Source organism: Limanda limanda, chromosome 2 (genome assembly GCF_963576545.1).
Source record: "Limanda limanda chromosome 2, fLimLim1.1, whole genome shotgun sequence".
Classification (NCBI taxonomy): Eukaryota; Metazoa; Chordata; class Actinopteri; order Pleuronectiformes; family Pleuronectidae; genus Limanda; species Limanda limanda.
The window spans coordinates 3,540,724-3,556,440 of NC_083637.1; the positions used below are offsets into that span (position 1 = coordinate 3,540,724).

The following is a 15,717-nucleotide window of genomic DNA, read 5'->3' on the forward strand; positions in this document are numbered from 1 at the left end:
ATGAAATTATAGAACAACAATAAAGAAAACTGTTGAAATTTTATTTATTTTTACCTGTTACAACAAAGGGAAACACCAAATGCTTATGAAGAGGAGAAGAAAATACACAGGCAAGTGTAGGCCTACTTTGAAATAAATTAAACGCAGAACTATGTAGGGTTATTTGCAGTGGTGGAGGAAGTACTGAAGTTTAGTACTTAAGTAAAAGTACAAGTACACAGGAAAATATATACTTAAGTCAAAGTAAAAGTACTACATCAACAATCCTACTTAAGTAAAAGTAAAAAGTACTTGCTTTTAAATTTACTTTAAGTATTAAAAGTAAAAGTACTCACGCAATGGGTTGTCTCTCAATGTCTAGGCTGTGCCATTTTGATAAAGAACGCAGATATAGCTACTGGTAATACTCATGCCTCTACAGATGTCACTACTAGTAATAATTATAAGCAGTTGAATGTTTTTTCAGCAAAACAGGCAAGGTTGTAGTAGTGCTGCTGCCAAATGCGCTGTTGCAGGTATGGCCTGCCCCTTTAAGGAACGGGCCCAGAGAGTGACGTAGTGCACCTGGGTAACTTGCGCAAGAAGTGTGTGAATAGGAGAAGTGAACGACCACCTAGAGGTGATGACAGTGTTGCTCCGGTGGAGTCAATAAATAAAGTGGCGGCGTTAAAACTAAAGAAACGTCTCCTCCTCCTTCTTCACGGAGTGGACCGAACGGCTGCTTACCGGCCACTGTGTGTGACTGTGTGTGTGTGTGTGCGTATGTGTGTGTGTCACCCAGATGCGTATGTGTGTGTGTGTGTGTGTGTGTGTGTGTGTGTCACCCAGATGCGGAGCTGACGAGTGGGCACCCTCCGTCGGCCCAGCGCTAAACAGAGTAGCTGATGGTTAGATAGTGATCAACTACGAACTTTAACAGGAAGAGTGGAAATGTTTGTTGGCGTGTGTGTGGCTGCGTGTGTGACTGTGTGTGCGTGTGGAGCGCTGGCGGAGCCGCTCCGTCACAGCAACATTTTGGCGAAACTGTGTTCATAAAATGTAACGAGTAACGACACATATTGTAGAAATGTAGCGGAGTAAAAGTATAGATAATAGCTGCAAAATGTAACGGAGTAAAAGTAAAAAGTATGCACTATTATTTTTACTTAAGTAAAGTACAGATACGTAAAAATTTACTTAAGTACAGTAAGTAAAAATACTTTGTTACATTCCACCACTGGTTATTTGAGTCATCCCCATATTTGTGGGAAATGTATGAAATAAGAAGTACCCTATTTTGAAATAAATAAAAACATATAGCTGCAGCCTATATATTTTAATTGGCGAAATGTGAAAACAAAAAGTGAAAGCAGATAAGCACGATAAGCACGAGCCTGGGTGTGACACTCGACAGCCAACTCTCCCTTTCTGCCAACATTACTGCAACAACGCGGTCCTGTAGATTCATGCTTTACAACATCCGGAGAATACGCCCCCTTCTCACTCAGAAGGCGGTGCAGGTTCTGGTCCAGGCCCTGGTCATCTCACGCCTCGACTACTGTAACTCCCTCCTGGCAGGTCTACCTGCTACTGCCATCCGACCTCTGCAGCTCATCCAGAATGCAGCAGCTCGACTGATTTTGAACCAACCTAAATTCACTCACACTACTCCGCTCCTCCGCTCCCTTCACTGGCTACCAGTGGCTGCCCGCATCCGGTTCAAAACACTAGTACTCGCATACCATGCTGTAAACAGATCAGGTCCAGTTTACATCCAGGACATGGTCAAACATTACACACCAGCACGTTCACTCCGCTCTGCTTCAGCTAAACGGCTCGTTGCTCCCTCACTGCGAGCTAAACACTCATCAAAATCACGACTGTTTGCTGTCCTAGCTCCTAAATGGTGGAATGAGCTCCCACTCGACATCCGGACATCTGAAAGTTTACACATCTTCCGCCGAAAACTAAAAACACACCTCTTCCGACTGTACCTTGTATAAAAAATAAAAAAAAAACACTAACCACTTTTTGAAACTAACACTTTGGTAGCACTAAAATGGCACTTACTTATAGCACTTTGTAGTTTTGCTTTATTTCGAAGAAATTTTACTGTCTTGATTCTTGTTGTTCTTGGTTTGTACCCTCGAGGTTGAATGCACTTATTGTAAGTCGCTTTGGATAAAAGCGTCAGCTAAATGAAATGTAATGTAATGATTGACAGCTGAGGCTGACTCAGGATTGGTCGAGCTCATGTATGGGCGGGATCTTGATACTGTGCCTCCATCTCCGGATCACTACTGTGCAGACTGTGGTTCTTTGAGGGTCTAAAGGGTCTAACAGTTTTCAGGTCATACACAGTTCAAACCATTAAAACAGTCAAAGTCATAAAGTATTTAGACAGGTTATGTATGAAGATATAGGTCATAAAAATTAAGTTTTCAACTACAACATAGTTTTCACACATACTTAGTTAATTTTTCCATTACAGCATCGTCATCATCTTAAAATGAAAACCTGCCAACTGGTGATTCAACAGAGAAAATACATGGAGTTAGCTTATAAATGTATAGGTTCATCTTCTGATTCTCTGATGTGCTCTAAGTTGCAGCGGAATGGAGTCAGAATGGCTGGGGTGTGAGTTACACTTCTACTGAGATCTGTGCCTTCAGAGGATCAACAGTGGACATTAACTGTAGCTACACATACCCACACTGGTTGAATCACCGTGATACTACAGTTCAGGAAACTTTCTGGTTCATTCAAGAGAGTAATGGGATTCACGTTGATCTCAGGACTGATCCGGAGTATTCAGGTCGTGTGGAGAATCTCTGTGGAAACAACAAGTGCACTCTGAGAATCTCTAACCTGAGAGAGAGCGACTCAGCTGTGTACAAGTTCATGGTCACAACAAACCAACCTGGAGGGAGTGTAACTGGTTCAGCTGGAGTCACTCTGAATGTCACAGGTAACATTATGATTAGAGTCAGTTTGAAATGTTAGTGTGTATGTTGAAATAAAACCACATGTTTGTTCACAGACCCTCAGCTCCAGGTACATGTGAGGAGATCAACAGCCAATCCATCTTCTACCTGGACAGAGCTGACCTGTCACAGCAGGTGTCAGCCCCCTGATCATCTTTCCTACGTTTGGTACAATAACAATAAACCTGTTGGACGAAAAAAATACTTTCACCTCCGACACTTTGATGGTGAAGACAGCTATCACTGTGCTATAGAAGGACAGGAGCGTTTCCCTTCTCCTACAATGTGTGAGTTTACGCCTCATGAAGCTCCAATAATGTGGAAATAATTTAAATTAAAACTTTCAACAAATAATATATAGTTTTGATTGTATGCTCATCCTGTTTGTTAATATAAACTATCCTTCAGACGCTCCAAAGCCTCCCTCTGTGTCAGTGAGTCCCTCTGGTGAGATCATGGAGGGCAGCTCGGTGACTCTGACCTGCAGCAGTGATGCTAACCCAGCAGCTAACTACACCTGGTACAAGGAGGACGAGGACTCACCAACAGCATCAGGACAAAACTTCACCATCACTGATATCACAGCTGAACATGATGGAAATTATCAGTGTGAGGCCCAGAACACACACGGACGTAGTAAGGCCACCTTACATCTGACTGTTGGAGCAGGTGATTTTAGCACTCTGACTTTTACAGTCTACAACCCCCCCCTCCTCATTTTCATTGCACCAGAACCTTAAACCATCAATACTCAGGATTTCCAGATGTGTCACAGCTGCATATCAAGCCCATCATATTGCACATGAACAATACTGACTGACCAACAGCATCACCTGGCAAACTGAGTCATCAGTCTAACCACACTGCTCATGTCTCCTGTCTGTTGTCCAGGGAAGTCAGTAATAATCATGAATACCATCAGGTACACTCTGGTGGTCGTGCTGGTTCCAGTGCTGGTCTGGACTCTGTGGACGAGGTAAAACGATACAAATCCATCAGTTCACCCTCTGCTCTTTCACTGTCTTCTTCAAATGTCTTCGAACACTAGTTTCAGTGTTAAGAAGTTCATTTTGTCAAATGTTGTGTTTGTTGTTGTTTTCGATCCAGGATGAAGAAAACTCTGAGCTTGAAATCAGAAGTGAATGAAGCTGTGGAGATGATAGAGGTGAGAGACAGTGAGGCCTAAAGAATGACTACATATCACTGTTTTCATCTCACTATGTTACACTGTAAAACCTGACAAGTTAGGTCAACTCAAACTGTTTGCTGAAACTGATTGCCTTGAACCATTTAAGTGCACTCTCGCGTTTCTGTTGACTGAGTCGATACATTTATTTTAACAAGGTTTTATTGTTGCAGGAGTGGAAGATGAACGGACTAATGACGTAGAGTCTTGACGTTTACTTGCGTGTAGAGCATAGACTGTATATATAAGAGCCGTGCTTTTATTTCCGGACTATAAAATACGATAATTATATATATATAACTTTCAAATGTACATATGCTACACAATGAATCACGTATAATATGAGTTGGCAATTAATTTTCTGTCAATCAAGTTGTTAAAAATACCTGCTTGTACGTTATGTAATTAACATCCTCACTTAGGTTCCACTTTGGAGGATTATTCAAGATGATCTGGATGCATACTTATCCAAAATATGATGATTTATAAACAAAAACAAAAATAAAATTTAAAATCCTAAGACAGAAAAATAGCAGCCCATGGGAATTGCATTTTTTGTAATAGTATAAAGTCACCCTAAAGAAAACGAGTCATTGAAAAAAATTGATTTATGTCAGCTGTACTCAAAATGCTATACGAATTTAAGCCCACTCAAAATAACTGAGTTATTACTTCAATAATTTACTTTTGAGTTATGTTAAATTATTGATATTAAGTGGCCTCAACTTTTTTTGAGAATTAAGTTATTGTAACTTACTTCATTTAGTAAGATGTACTGTTAGGTTTTACAGTGTAGAGAAAGAGATCAAACATTTCTTGGATCAGCTACTTTGTCTGAATCTGCCCCAAAATGTAAAAGGTTCTTTCCATTGACTGTATATTAAAATGGACGTAGACTCTGGGTCTAGAAAGTGAAGTGAATGATCCATTTAGAGGTAAATAGACCATAAAGCACCGCAGGCATTGGCGCATGGATACCATGTGATTGACAGCTAGTACTGGGTACAGGCCACTGGTTAAGGTGGGCGGGCAGAGTCCTTGGGCCCTGGTTCAGGCTCCACCCCCTCTCCTCCAAATATGGTTACTTCTGGTTTCAAAAAGCCAAGATGGTGCTGGACAGCATGTCAAAAGTAGAGGATTCAAAATGGCAGCTCATAAACCAATGTGTGACTTCATGATGCGTTGACACTTCTTTCTTGGCCCATGTCCCGTCCTTCCACCAAGTTTTGTGGATATCAGTTTATCAGTTTTTGTGTAATCCTGCTGATGAACAAACAAACGAATGGACAGGGGGCCAAACTACGTTCAAACTGTTTTGTATGAACTGTGATTATTTGCAGGTTTCATGAATAAAGTCCAGTGAGGCTAAATATTTTCTCATCTCTCCTCCATCAGTTAGACAACTGTCCTGATTATGATGACATTGATGCTGCAGCACAGACAGAAGACACAGAGGAGCAGGAAGACCTGGTGTGAAGCCTCAGGTCAGAGCCACTGGGACAAACACAACCAAGATGGACGACTTCAGAGTACATCCGTACAAGCTAGTTTTACAGAAACCATAGTGTGTAGTTATTAAATACAGGAAATCTGTCCAAGCAACAAAATATCTGAGTGCAAGCGCAGAGTTTGAGCACAAGCAGAGCAAATCTAAGCAGCAGCAGGAGCTGTGTGAGTGCAAGCGCAGGGTTTTGAGTAAAAACACCACGAAATCTGAACGTGCAAGTCCAGCTCTAAAACTAAAAGACCACGCTTTTGAATATAGAGAAAACAGCCGTGCATTTCCTTTCAACTCATGGTTTCCTGTTTTCTTTTCTCCTCAGGTGCACTGTGATTGGTTGATGAAAGCATGTGAGAGGAAACAGGAAGTATCTCTTTTTTCATCCCCGTTTGCAGCAGCAGCAGTTTGTACAGCATGACCTTTAGATCAAGAGTATTGTTGTGTTGTGTCTTTTCTTTTTCTTTTCGGATGGGTCCAGTCGTCCAGTTTCCGCAGCTTTATTTCTGTGAGCTTTAGTCCTGATGTTGGTTTAGGTTGAAGGACCCTTTTTTTTGCTGTTCCCCTCTGAACTATGTTGGACGTCATAGTGATGAGCCTTTGAGGCTGAGGTAACACCACGTGACTCATCTCGTGTCTTATACATGATATTAATGTGGTTATTACATGGATATTGAATTATTATGTATCGTGATTTTATGATTCTTTCTTAAATAAAGGTTTTTGGTCTTTTGTTTTCACTCTATCTATTTTTTTGTTTTTGTATTTAGCAGAATTTCACCAGAAAACTAAAAACTGATTTTTACACAAACTCATCAAATTTAGGCAGGAATCCTGATAAAGGGGCGGAGCCAGGAGCCTGTTTGTGTAACTTCCTTTATAATTGTGAGATTGATGAAAACAGTCAGGATTATTAACAGGACTGCTGGTTTCTATGAGTGGTTGAACTCTGGTGCAGCTTGATGAATTGAGGGAGACTGTTGTATTTTTACGTAAAATGTAAAGCTCATGTGTTCCTATTTGCTATTGTTTTGAAATTTTAATCTCACTTCCAGTATTTCTTCTGTTTTTCGTTCGTCCTTTTCATAATAACGCCAGTCAGACGCCATACAAGACTTCCAACACACACATATTTATTGTCTTCTTCCCGTGAGTTGAGCAGCATGCAGGTCCCGCTGCAGAGAGGAGGTGGATGAATGCTTGTGTGACCCTTGGTTACACTAGAAAGAGTGTAAATGTGGAGCAGGATGAGAGAGACTAGGTAAATAGGAGCCCTGGACTTGAATATCAGTAACGAGAATTAATGCCTGGATTACTTTGAATGAACTTTTATTAGAACACATAACCTGCAGTTCAAGTTTGATGAACAGTTACAATACAGCATAAATTTACCCAAAATAATAAACAAAAATAAATACAATAAAAAAAGTGAGCAAATAAAAGTCCCTTCAACATCCGTGAGTCCAGTCTTAGATGTCAAACTGGTGGATTGATCGTTGGGCCCCAATCTGTCTTTGTACAGTGTCTGTCCTACCACACCGTGGAGTGAAGAGGAACATGGAAGTCTGAATCTCTCTCAAACATCTGTATGTTGGGTCCCTGCACCTTCCAACAGGTCAGCAGGGTGACCTCACACTTCCACACGATGTAACAGAATCTGAGCAATGCAGGAAGTGTGCTCGTAGCTTGAGCAGCAAAGTTAGTGGAGGACCATACATGACTTAAGTTTAAATAAATAAATACAGAAATAAATAAATAAATACAGAAATAAATAAATTGATAAATGAATAAATAAAAAAGGAAATAAATTAATTAATACAGAAATAAATAAATAAATACGTTAATAACAACAGAAATGTCTAAATAAATGTCTTAAATATAATTGCACATTTATTTATTCCCTGATTTATATTTTTCACGTTTTCAATCACCTTATGCTAATGAGAAAGGCGGGCCTAACCGCAGTCTCATGCAGGATTGATCAACTGAGCTATACACACACACACACAGGCCCCGTGGCTCCGCCCCCTCACACTCGCACAGAAGCAGTGACTGAGACTTGAGCTCGTCACCGCGAAGCAGCTGCTCAGTGACTTTGTAAAACAGTGGAAACAGTGAAAACACCGAGTTTCTCTGGTCACATCTGCTCAGATATCAGCTGCTTCATGGGCAGAGCAGAAGCTGAAGGTGGTTTGTACCGAGCTGGAGTTTCTGTTTCCTCCTCCTCTCTGCGCTCTCCTTGTCCTCAGGAGAACACGAGACGTGACGCTCCCAGTCAGGATTACTGACACCTTCATCATCCCAATAAAAAATAACCTGAACTAACCCTCTGAAATTGAACTAGTTCATTTTAAGTGTGAACTGGCTCAACACTGCAAACAGCTACTGGACACCAGTCAGCATTGAAAGGCTGGATAATTACACTCCTGTAACCAATCCTGCATGAGACTGCGGTTAGGCCCGCCTTTCTCATTAGCATAAGGTGATTGAAAACGTGAAAAATATAAATCAGGGAATAAATAAATGTGCAAATATATATAAGACATTTATTTAGACATTTCTGTTGTTATTAACGTATTTATTTATTTATTTCTGTATTTATTAATTTATTTCCTTTTTTATTTATGTATATATTTATGTATTTATGTATGTATTTATTTATGTATTTATTTATTTATTTATGTATTTATTTATTTATACTTAAGTCATGTATGGTCCTCCATACCAAGTGGCCGACAGGATGCAGACAGGTAAAAAAAACTCTCTACAGAGTAGATTCACCAGAGAGGACGACTGGGTACCTCCCCCTACTGGCTAGAACAGGTCACAGCAGGTCAACCAATGAGCCACTACAGTGTTATACAAAGTGTACAATCTCTTTCTCTATAGCACTTATACAATATACAATATTGCAGCCTTAAGAAAGTATTTTTGCTGCTTTTCTAGTGTGGTCTACACTTGTGTGTGGTGTGACTGTGTGTATATGAGGAGGCCTGACATCTAGTTCAAGTCAACTGGAAGCTTAACGTATTGTAATTCAATTATGTCCAAGTTTAAAGTAACAAAATAACAAACGGTAATTAATGAAAATCAACAAACTAAGGAGCGTGCGGTTGAAAATCTGTTTCTCTGCAGCGTCTTTGTCTCTCGTCAACACCTGGTTCCATTGACCTCATTCTGCTGTATGTGATGTCACTGGCTGGTTTTAGTCTCAGCTGGTCAGCTATAGTCAAACTTGTTCTAAAATAAAATGGCTCCAACAGTATTAATGGCAGTTTATTTTCAAGTTCTATATTAAATCTTTCTTTAATTTTTCTTTTTCATGTCAATCTTTATTGCATCTTAATGAGACACAGAACAGATGAGATTAAAAACATCCCAGTTTCTCTCAGGTCTCCTTAAATGTGTCCTTCTTGTGTCAGTGAGATGTTGTGATGTGGATGATACAGGTTTGATATGAACGGCCACTGAAGTTGTTTCTCACACTCATACAAACCACAGTTTGCACAAACCAGAGTTTAATTTACCACCATCGGGCACAGTCTGCAGGTAAGTGGAAAGAGGAAGGAAGTGGGTTTAAAAGTTTGAGTTTCTCTTACACTTCTGTATTGTAGGTAGACGTGTCTGTGATGTGACTGAGTTTCATCTTGTGCACATTATTTATCTGTGGACGTTTCTATTGTTTGAAGTCACAGACGAGAGCAGCAGCTACTATGAGTGTAACTGCAGCAGCGAGTGGATTTGTTGTTCTTCTTCTCACTGTGACAGGTACTGTACATCTACATTCATGTTGTCACTCAATTTAAATTCAGACTTCTGATTCACCTGAAATTAGTTTGAGAAAGAAAGTAAAAATATAAATGAACCATTCATTCATTTTCAGATCAACACCTGTAAAGTGATGCAGAAAGAAAATATATGAATGAATTATCATCAGTATTAAGTTATTTCTTTGTTTAAAAGTTTCTATCGTCTAGAGCTCAAAATATTACCTAGTCTGAAACATGTTATTGTTATTATTATTATTATTCTCATCATGACTGACTTCCTCTCCTCTCGATGCAGGAATTGTCATCAGTGTGTGGAGTCATTAGTTGAAATGCTATGGAATGCTGCTCATGGAAATGTGTTTCTTTTCTACAGAAAGTAAAAATTAAACTAAGTGTTCTCTGGTGTCGTTATGAATCTGATTCTCTGTGTTACAGTGGTAAAGTGTGAGAATGGCTGGGATGTGAGTTACACTTCTACTGAGATCTGTGCCGTCAGAGGATCAACAGTGGACATTACATGTACCTACACATACCCATCCACATTTATTAATAACCATGTTACTACAGTTCAGGAAACTTTCTGGTTCATTAAAGAGAGTAATGGGATTCACGTTGATCTAAGGACTGATCCGGAGTATTCAGGTCGTGTGGAGAATCTCTGTGGAAACAACAAGTGCACTCTGAGAATCTCTAACCTGAGAGAGAGCGACTCAGCTGTGTACAAGTTCATGTTCACAACAAACCAACCTACTGGGAGTTCAACTGGTTCAGCTGGAGTCACTCTGTCTGTCACAGGTAACATTTACATCTGAACATTCATTCATTTATTTCCTACATCTTGTTTGGTTCACTTGAGTGTGTCTGTGCACTTTTATATGCATGTGTGTGTCCTCAGTTTGGACTAAAATGAATTCCTTGTTCTCACACACAGATTTGCATGTGCAGGTGAGAGCATCGGTGCAGTATGTCTATTATGGCCTGGAGGCGGAGTTCAGGTGTCAGAGCAGTTGTCCTCGTCCTGATCATCTGAACTACGTCTGGTACAAGAATCAACAGAAGATGAAGGAAGGAGCATCTTATTCAGATTATTTCTATACTACAGCCAGAGTTTCCTGTGCTGTTAAAGGACTCGAGGATTTCCGCTCTCCGTCAATGTGTGAGTTTAATCTACATTATTTCCCTTACAGCACCATCTGCTGGAGTATTTGAGATAATGCATTGTACCATAACTTCATGTGTCATTAAATACTTTTTCTGGATGGGCACATTGAACTCTTGGGATACTACTGTCAGTACTGACAAACTAGTGTAGTACTCGTACTAGTATTCTGCTTGTGTAAATAAAGATTGAAGACATGACTGCTCCCCAGAATTGAAGAGAAAGCATCTTGATCGCCCCCTGGTGGCTGGCTGCAGTATGGTACATACATCCTGTCTCCTCCATGTTAGTGGGAAGGACATGGACCAAACTAAAAAGTCAAGTAATTTTTTCTCAAAGAATCTGGTGTCACCCTAGGTTCTTATCATACTCTATTGTTCATGTTTCTCATAAGTTTAGTTTTAATTCGTTATTTGATGATATGAAAATTAGATTAAACTTCATGATTGATAGCTGAGGCTGACTCAGGATTGGTCGAGCTCATGTATGGGCGGTACCTTGATACTGTGGCTCCATCTCCGGATGACTACTGTGCAGACTGTTGTTCTTTGAGGGTCTAAAGGGTCTATCAGTTTTCAGGTTATACACAGTTCGGTCATAAAGTATTTAGACAGGTTGTGTATGTATGAAGATATAGGTCATAAAAATTAAGTTTTCAACTACAACATAGGTCTACGACTGGTGATTCAACAGAGAAAATACATGGAGTTAGTTTATAAATGTATAAGTTCATCTTCTGATTCTCTGATGTGCTCTGTGTTACAGCGGTATTGAGTCAGATAGCCGGGGGTGTGAGTTACACTTCTACTGAGATATGTGCCGTCAGAGGATCAACAGTTGAAATTAACTGTACCTACACATACCCATCCAGGTGGGATTGGGAGAAAACTACAGTTCAGGAAACGTTCTGGTTTATTCAAGAGAGTAATGGGACTCACGTTGATCTAAGGACTGATCCGGAGTATTCAGGTCGTGTGGAGAATCTCTGTGGAAACAACATGTGCACTCTGAGAATCTCTAACCTGACAGAGAGCGACTCAGCTGTGTACAAGTTCAGGTTCACAACCAACCAACCTACTGGGAGTTTTACTGGTTCAGCTGGAGTCACTCTGTCTGTCACAGGTAACATTTTCAAGATTCAGTTTGAAATGTTAGTGTTTATGTTGAAATAAAACCACATGTTTGTTCACAGACCCTCAGCTCCAGGTACATGTGAGGAGATCAACAGCCAATCCATCTTCTACCTGGACAGAGCTGACCTGTCACAGCAGGTGTCAGCTCCTTGATCATCTTTCCTACGTTTGGTACAATAACAATAAACCTGTTGGACGGAAAAAATACTTTCACCTCCGACACTTAAATGCTGAATACAGCTATCACTGTGCTATAGAAGGACAGGAGCGATTCACTTCATCTACATTGGGTGAGTTTACGACTCCTCATGAAGCTACAATAATGTGGAAATAATTTAAATTAAAACTTTCAACAAATAATACATTGTTTTGATTGTATTCTCATCCTGTGTGTTATTATAGACTATCCTTCAGACGCTCCAAAGCCTCCCTCTGTGTCAGTGAGTCCCTCTGGTGAGATCATGGAGGGCAGCTCGGTGACTCTGACCTGCAGCAGTGATGCTAACCCAGCAGCTAACTACACCTGGTACAAGGAGAAACAAACTCTGCTTCAAGGACCAGAGGGCATTTATCGTCTGTCCTCCATCAGCTCTGGGGACAGCGGGGTCTACTCCTGCAAGTCTGAGAATCAGTACGGATTCACCTCCACGTCTCTACACTTAGACGTCCACTGTAAGTAGGAAACATCGACATGTCCATGAAGCCCAGCACTCTCTCGCAAATCTTGGTTCATGTATTGACTTATTTTGTACATTCACACACACAGGCTGAAAAGAAAACCCTCAGTACCTGCTTCTGTCTGTGCTGGCGCCCGGGTTAATAATGATCATCTATATTTAAGAAGCACTTATCAAAACCACAGATTGAAAAGTTCTTCACACTGGTTAATGAATATTTCTGAGATTATTTCATGATCTTGCATGTTTTACACCAGACGCTCCAAAGCCTCCTTCTGTGTCAGTGAGTCCCTCTGGTGAGATCATGGAGGGCAGCTCAGTGACTCTGACCTGCAGCAGTGATGCTAACCCAGCAGCTCACTACACCTGGTACAAGGAGGACGAGGACTCACCAACAGCATCAGGACAAATCTTCACCATCACTGATATCACAGCTGAACATGGTGGAAAGTATCAGTGTGAGGCCCAGAACACACACGGACGTAGTAACACCACCTTACATCTGACTGTTGGAGCAGGTGATTATAGCACTCTGACATTTACAGCCTACACCCCTCCCCCCTACTTTTCATTGCACAAGAACCTTAAACCATCAATACTCAGGATCTCCAGATGTGTCACAGCTGTATATCAAGCCCATCACATTGCACATGAACAATACTGACTGACCAACAGCATCACCTGGCAAACTGAGTCATCAGTCTAACCACACTGCTCATGTCTCCTGTCTGTTGTCCAGGGAAGTCAGTGATAATCATGAATATCATCAGGCTGACTCTGGTGGTCGTGCTGGTTCCAGTGCTGGTCTGGACTCTGTGGACGAGGTAAAACAAATCCATCAGTTCACCCTCTGCTCTTTCACTGTCTTCTTCAAATGTCTTCGAACACTTGTTTCAGTGTTAAGAAGTTCATTTTGTCAAATGTTGTGTTTGTTGTTGTTTTTGATCCAGGATGAAGAAAACTCTGAGCTTGAAATCAGAAGTGAATGAAGCTGTGGAGATGATAGAGGTGAGAGACAGTGAGGCCAAAAGAATGACTCCATATCACTGTTTTCATCTCACTATGTTAGAGAAAGAGATAAAACATTTCTTGGATCAGCTACTTTGTCTGAATCTGCCCCAAAATGTAAAAGGTTCTTTCCATTGACCGTATATTAAAATGGACGTAGACTCTGGGTCTAGAAAGTGAAGTGAATGATCCATTTAGAGGTATATACACCATAAAGCACTGCAGGCATTGGGGCATGGATACCGTGTGATTGACAGCTAGTACTGGGTGCAGGTCACAGGTTTAGGTGGGCGGGAAGAGTCCTTGGGCCCTGGTTCAGGCTCCACCCCCTCTCCTCCAAATATGGTTACTTCTGGTTTCAAAAAGCCAAGATGGTGCTGGACAGCATGTCAAAAATGGAGGCTTCAAAATGGCAGCTCACAAACCAATGGGTGACTTCACGTTGACACTTCTTTCTTGGTCCATGTCCCGTCCTTCCACCAAGTTTTGTGGAAATCAGTTTATCAGTTTTTGTGTAATCCTGCTGATGAACAAACAAACGAATGGACAGGGGGCGCAACTACGTTCAAACTGTTTTGTATGAACTGTGATTATTTGCAGGTTTCATGAATAAAGTCCAGTGAGGCTAAATATTTTCTCATCTCTCCTCCATCAGTTAGACAACTGTCCTGAGTATGATGACATCGATGCTGCAGCACAGACAGAAGACACAGAGGAGCAGGAAGACCTGGTGTGAAGCATCAGGTCAGAGCCACTGGGACAAACACAACCAAGATGGACGACTTCAGAGTACATCCGTACAAGCTAGTTTTACAGAAACCATAGTGTGTAGTTATTAAATACAGGAAATCTGTCCAAGCAACAAAATATCTGAGTGCAAGCGCAGAGTTTGAGCACAAGCAGAGCAAATCTAAGCAGCAGCAGGAGCTGTGTGAGTGCAAGCGCAGGGTTTTGAGTAAAAACACCACGAAATCTGAACGTGCAAGTCCAGCTCTCAAAATAAAAAAACACGATTTTGAATAAAGAGGAAAACCACGTACATTTCCTGTCTACACATGGTTTCCTGTTTTCTTTTCTCCTCAGGTGCACTGTGATTGGTTGATGAAAGCATGTGAGAGGAAACAGGAAGTATCTCTCTCTCCATCCCCGGTTGCAGCAGTTTGTACAGCATGACCTTTAGAGCAAGAGTATTGTTGTGTTGTTTCTTTTCTTTTTCTTTTCTGAAGGGACCAGTCGTCCACTTTTCGCAGCTTTATTTCTGTGAGCTTTAGTCCTGATGTTGGTTTAGGTTGAAGGACGCTTTTTTTGCTGTTCCCCTCTGAACTATGTTGGACGTCTTAGTGATGAGCCTTTGAGGCTGAGGTAACACCACGTGACTCATCTCGTGTCTTATACATGATATTAATGTGGTTATTACATGGATAATGAATTATTATGTATCGTGATTTTATGATTCTTTCTTAAATAAAAGGTTTTGGTCTTTTGTTTTCGCTCCTTATCTATTTGATTGTTTGTTTTTCAGCAGAATTACACCAGAAAACTAAAAACAGATTTTTCCACAAACTCATCAAATTTGGGAAGGAATCCTGATAAAGGGGCGGAGCCAGGAGCGTGTTTGTATCACTTTCTTTTTAATTGTGAGACTGATGAAACAGTCAGGATTGGTGTGTTGGGTTTTCCTCCTTTCTCCATTTTGCCGGCCTGTTGTTGAAGTTGTTCTCTTTTCTACAATAAATATATATTTGTTTGCTTTTACTCTCTGAACTATGTCGGACGTCTTGGTGATGAGCCTTTGAGGCTGTGGTCACACCACCTGACTCATGATATTAATGTGGTTATTACATGGATAATGAATTATTTTGTATCGTGATTTTATTATTCTTTCTTAAATAAATATGTTGGTCTTTTGTTTTCACTCCTTATCTATTTGATTGTTTGTTTTTCAGCAGAATTACAGCAGAAAACTAAAAACAGATTTTTCCTCAAACTCATCAAATTTGGGCAGAAATCCTGATAAAGGGGAGGAGCCAGGAGCATGTTTGTATCAATTGCTTTATAATTGTGAGACTGATGAAAACAGTCAGGATTATTTAGACGACTGGTTTCTATGAGTGATTGAACTCTGGTGCAGCTTGATTGAATTGAGGGAGATTGAATTGATTGAGGCTGGCATGTGCACACATAGACACCAGAGGGGGCTTGAGCCACTCCCCCTTTTTCTTCCTCGAGAGAAAGTGCCCTTTTTTAAAATACATGAATATTATATTCCTGTTTGCGCACAGCTTCCCTGTCAAACAAATATATTGAAATATAATGAAACATT

The 15,717-nt window shown here is 40.6% G+C and overlaps 1 protein-coding gene across 1 annotated transcript; it reads left to right on the forward strand.

Annotated features, from left to right (window-relative positions):
• The first annotated feature begins 8,354 nt into the window (after positions 1–8,354).
• LOC133015421 (B-cell receptor CD22-like) lies at positions 8,355–14,003 on the forward strand. The gene is made up of 7 exons (XM_061082615.1): positions 8,355–8,397; positions 11,342–11,447; positions 12,299–12,381; positions 12,644–12,904; positions 13,126–13,210; positions 13,337–13,394; positions 13,995–14,003. Exons 1-7 carry the CDS (start codon positions 8,355–8,357, stop codon positions 14,001–14,003), a joined length of 645 nt encoding a protein of 214 aa, XP_060938598.1.
• The last annotated feature ends 1,714 nt before the right edge of the window (positions 14,004–15,717 follow it).

Bases quoted from the DNA above. Each gene is read 5' to 3' on its own strand.
- LOC133015421 (XM_061082615.1), top strand. From the start codon at position 8,355: ATGTATGGTCCTCCATACCAAGTGGCCGACAGGATGCAGACAG. The intron at 12,905-13,125 runs GTGATTATAGCA...TCTGTTGTCCAG, and splicing joins ACATCTGACTGTTGGAGCAG to GGAAGTCAGTGATAATCATG. The intron at 13,211-13,336 runs GTAAAACAAATC...TTTTTGATCCAG, and splicing joins GTCTGGACTCTGTGGACGAG to GATGAAGAAAACTCTGAGCT.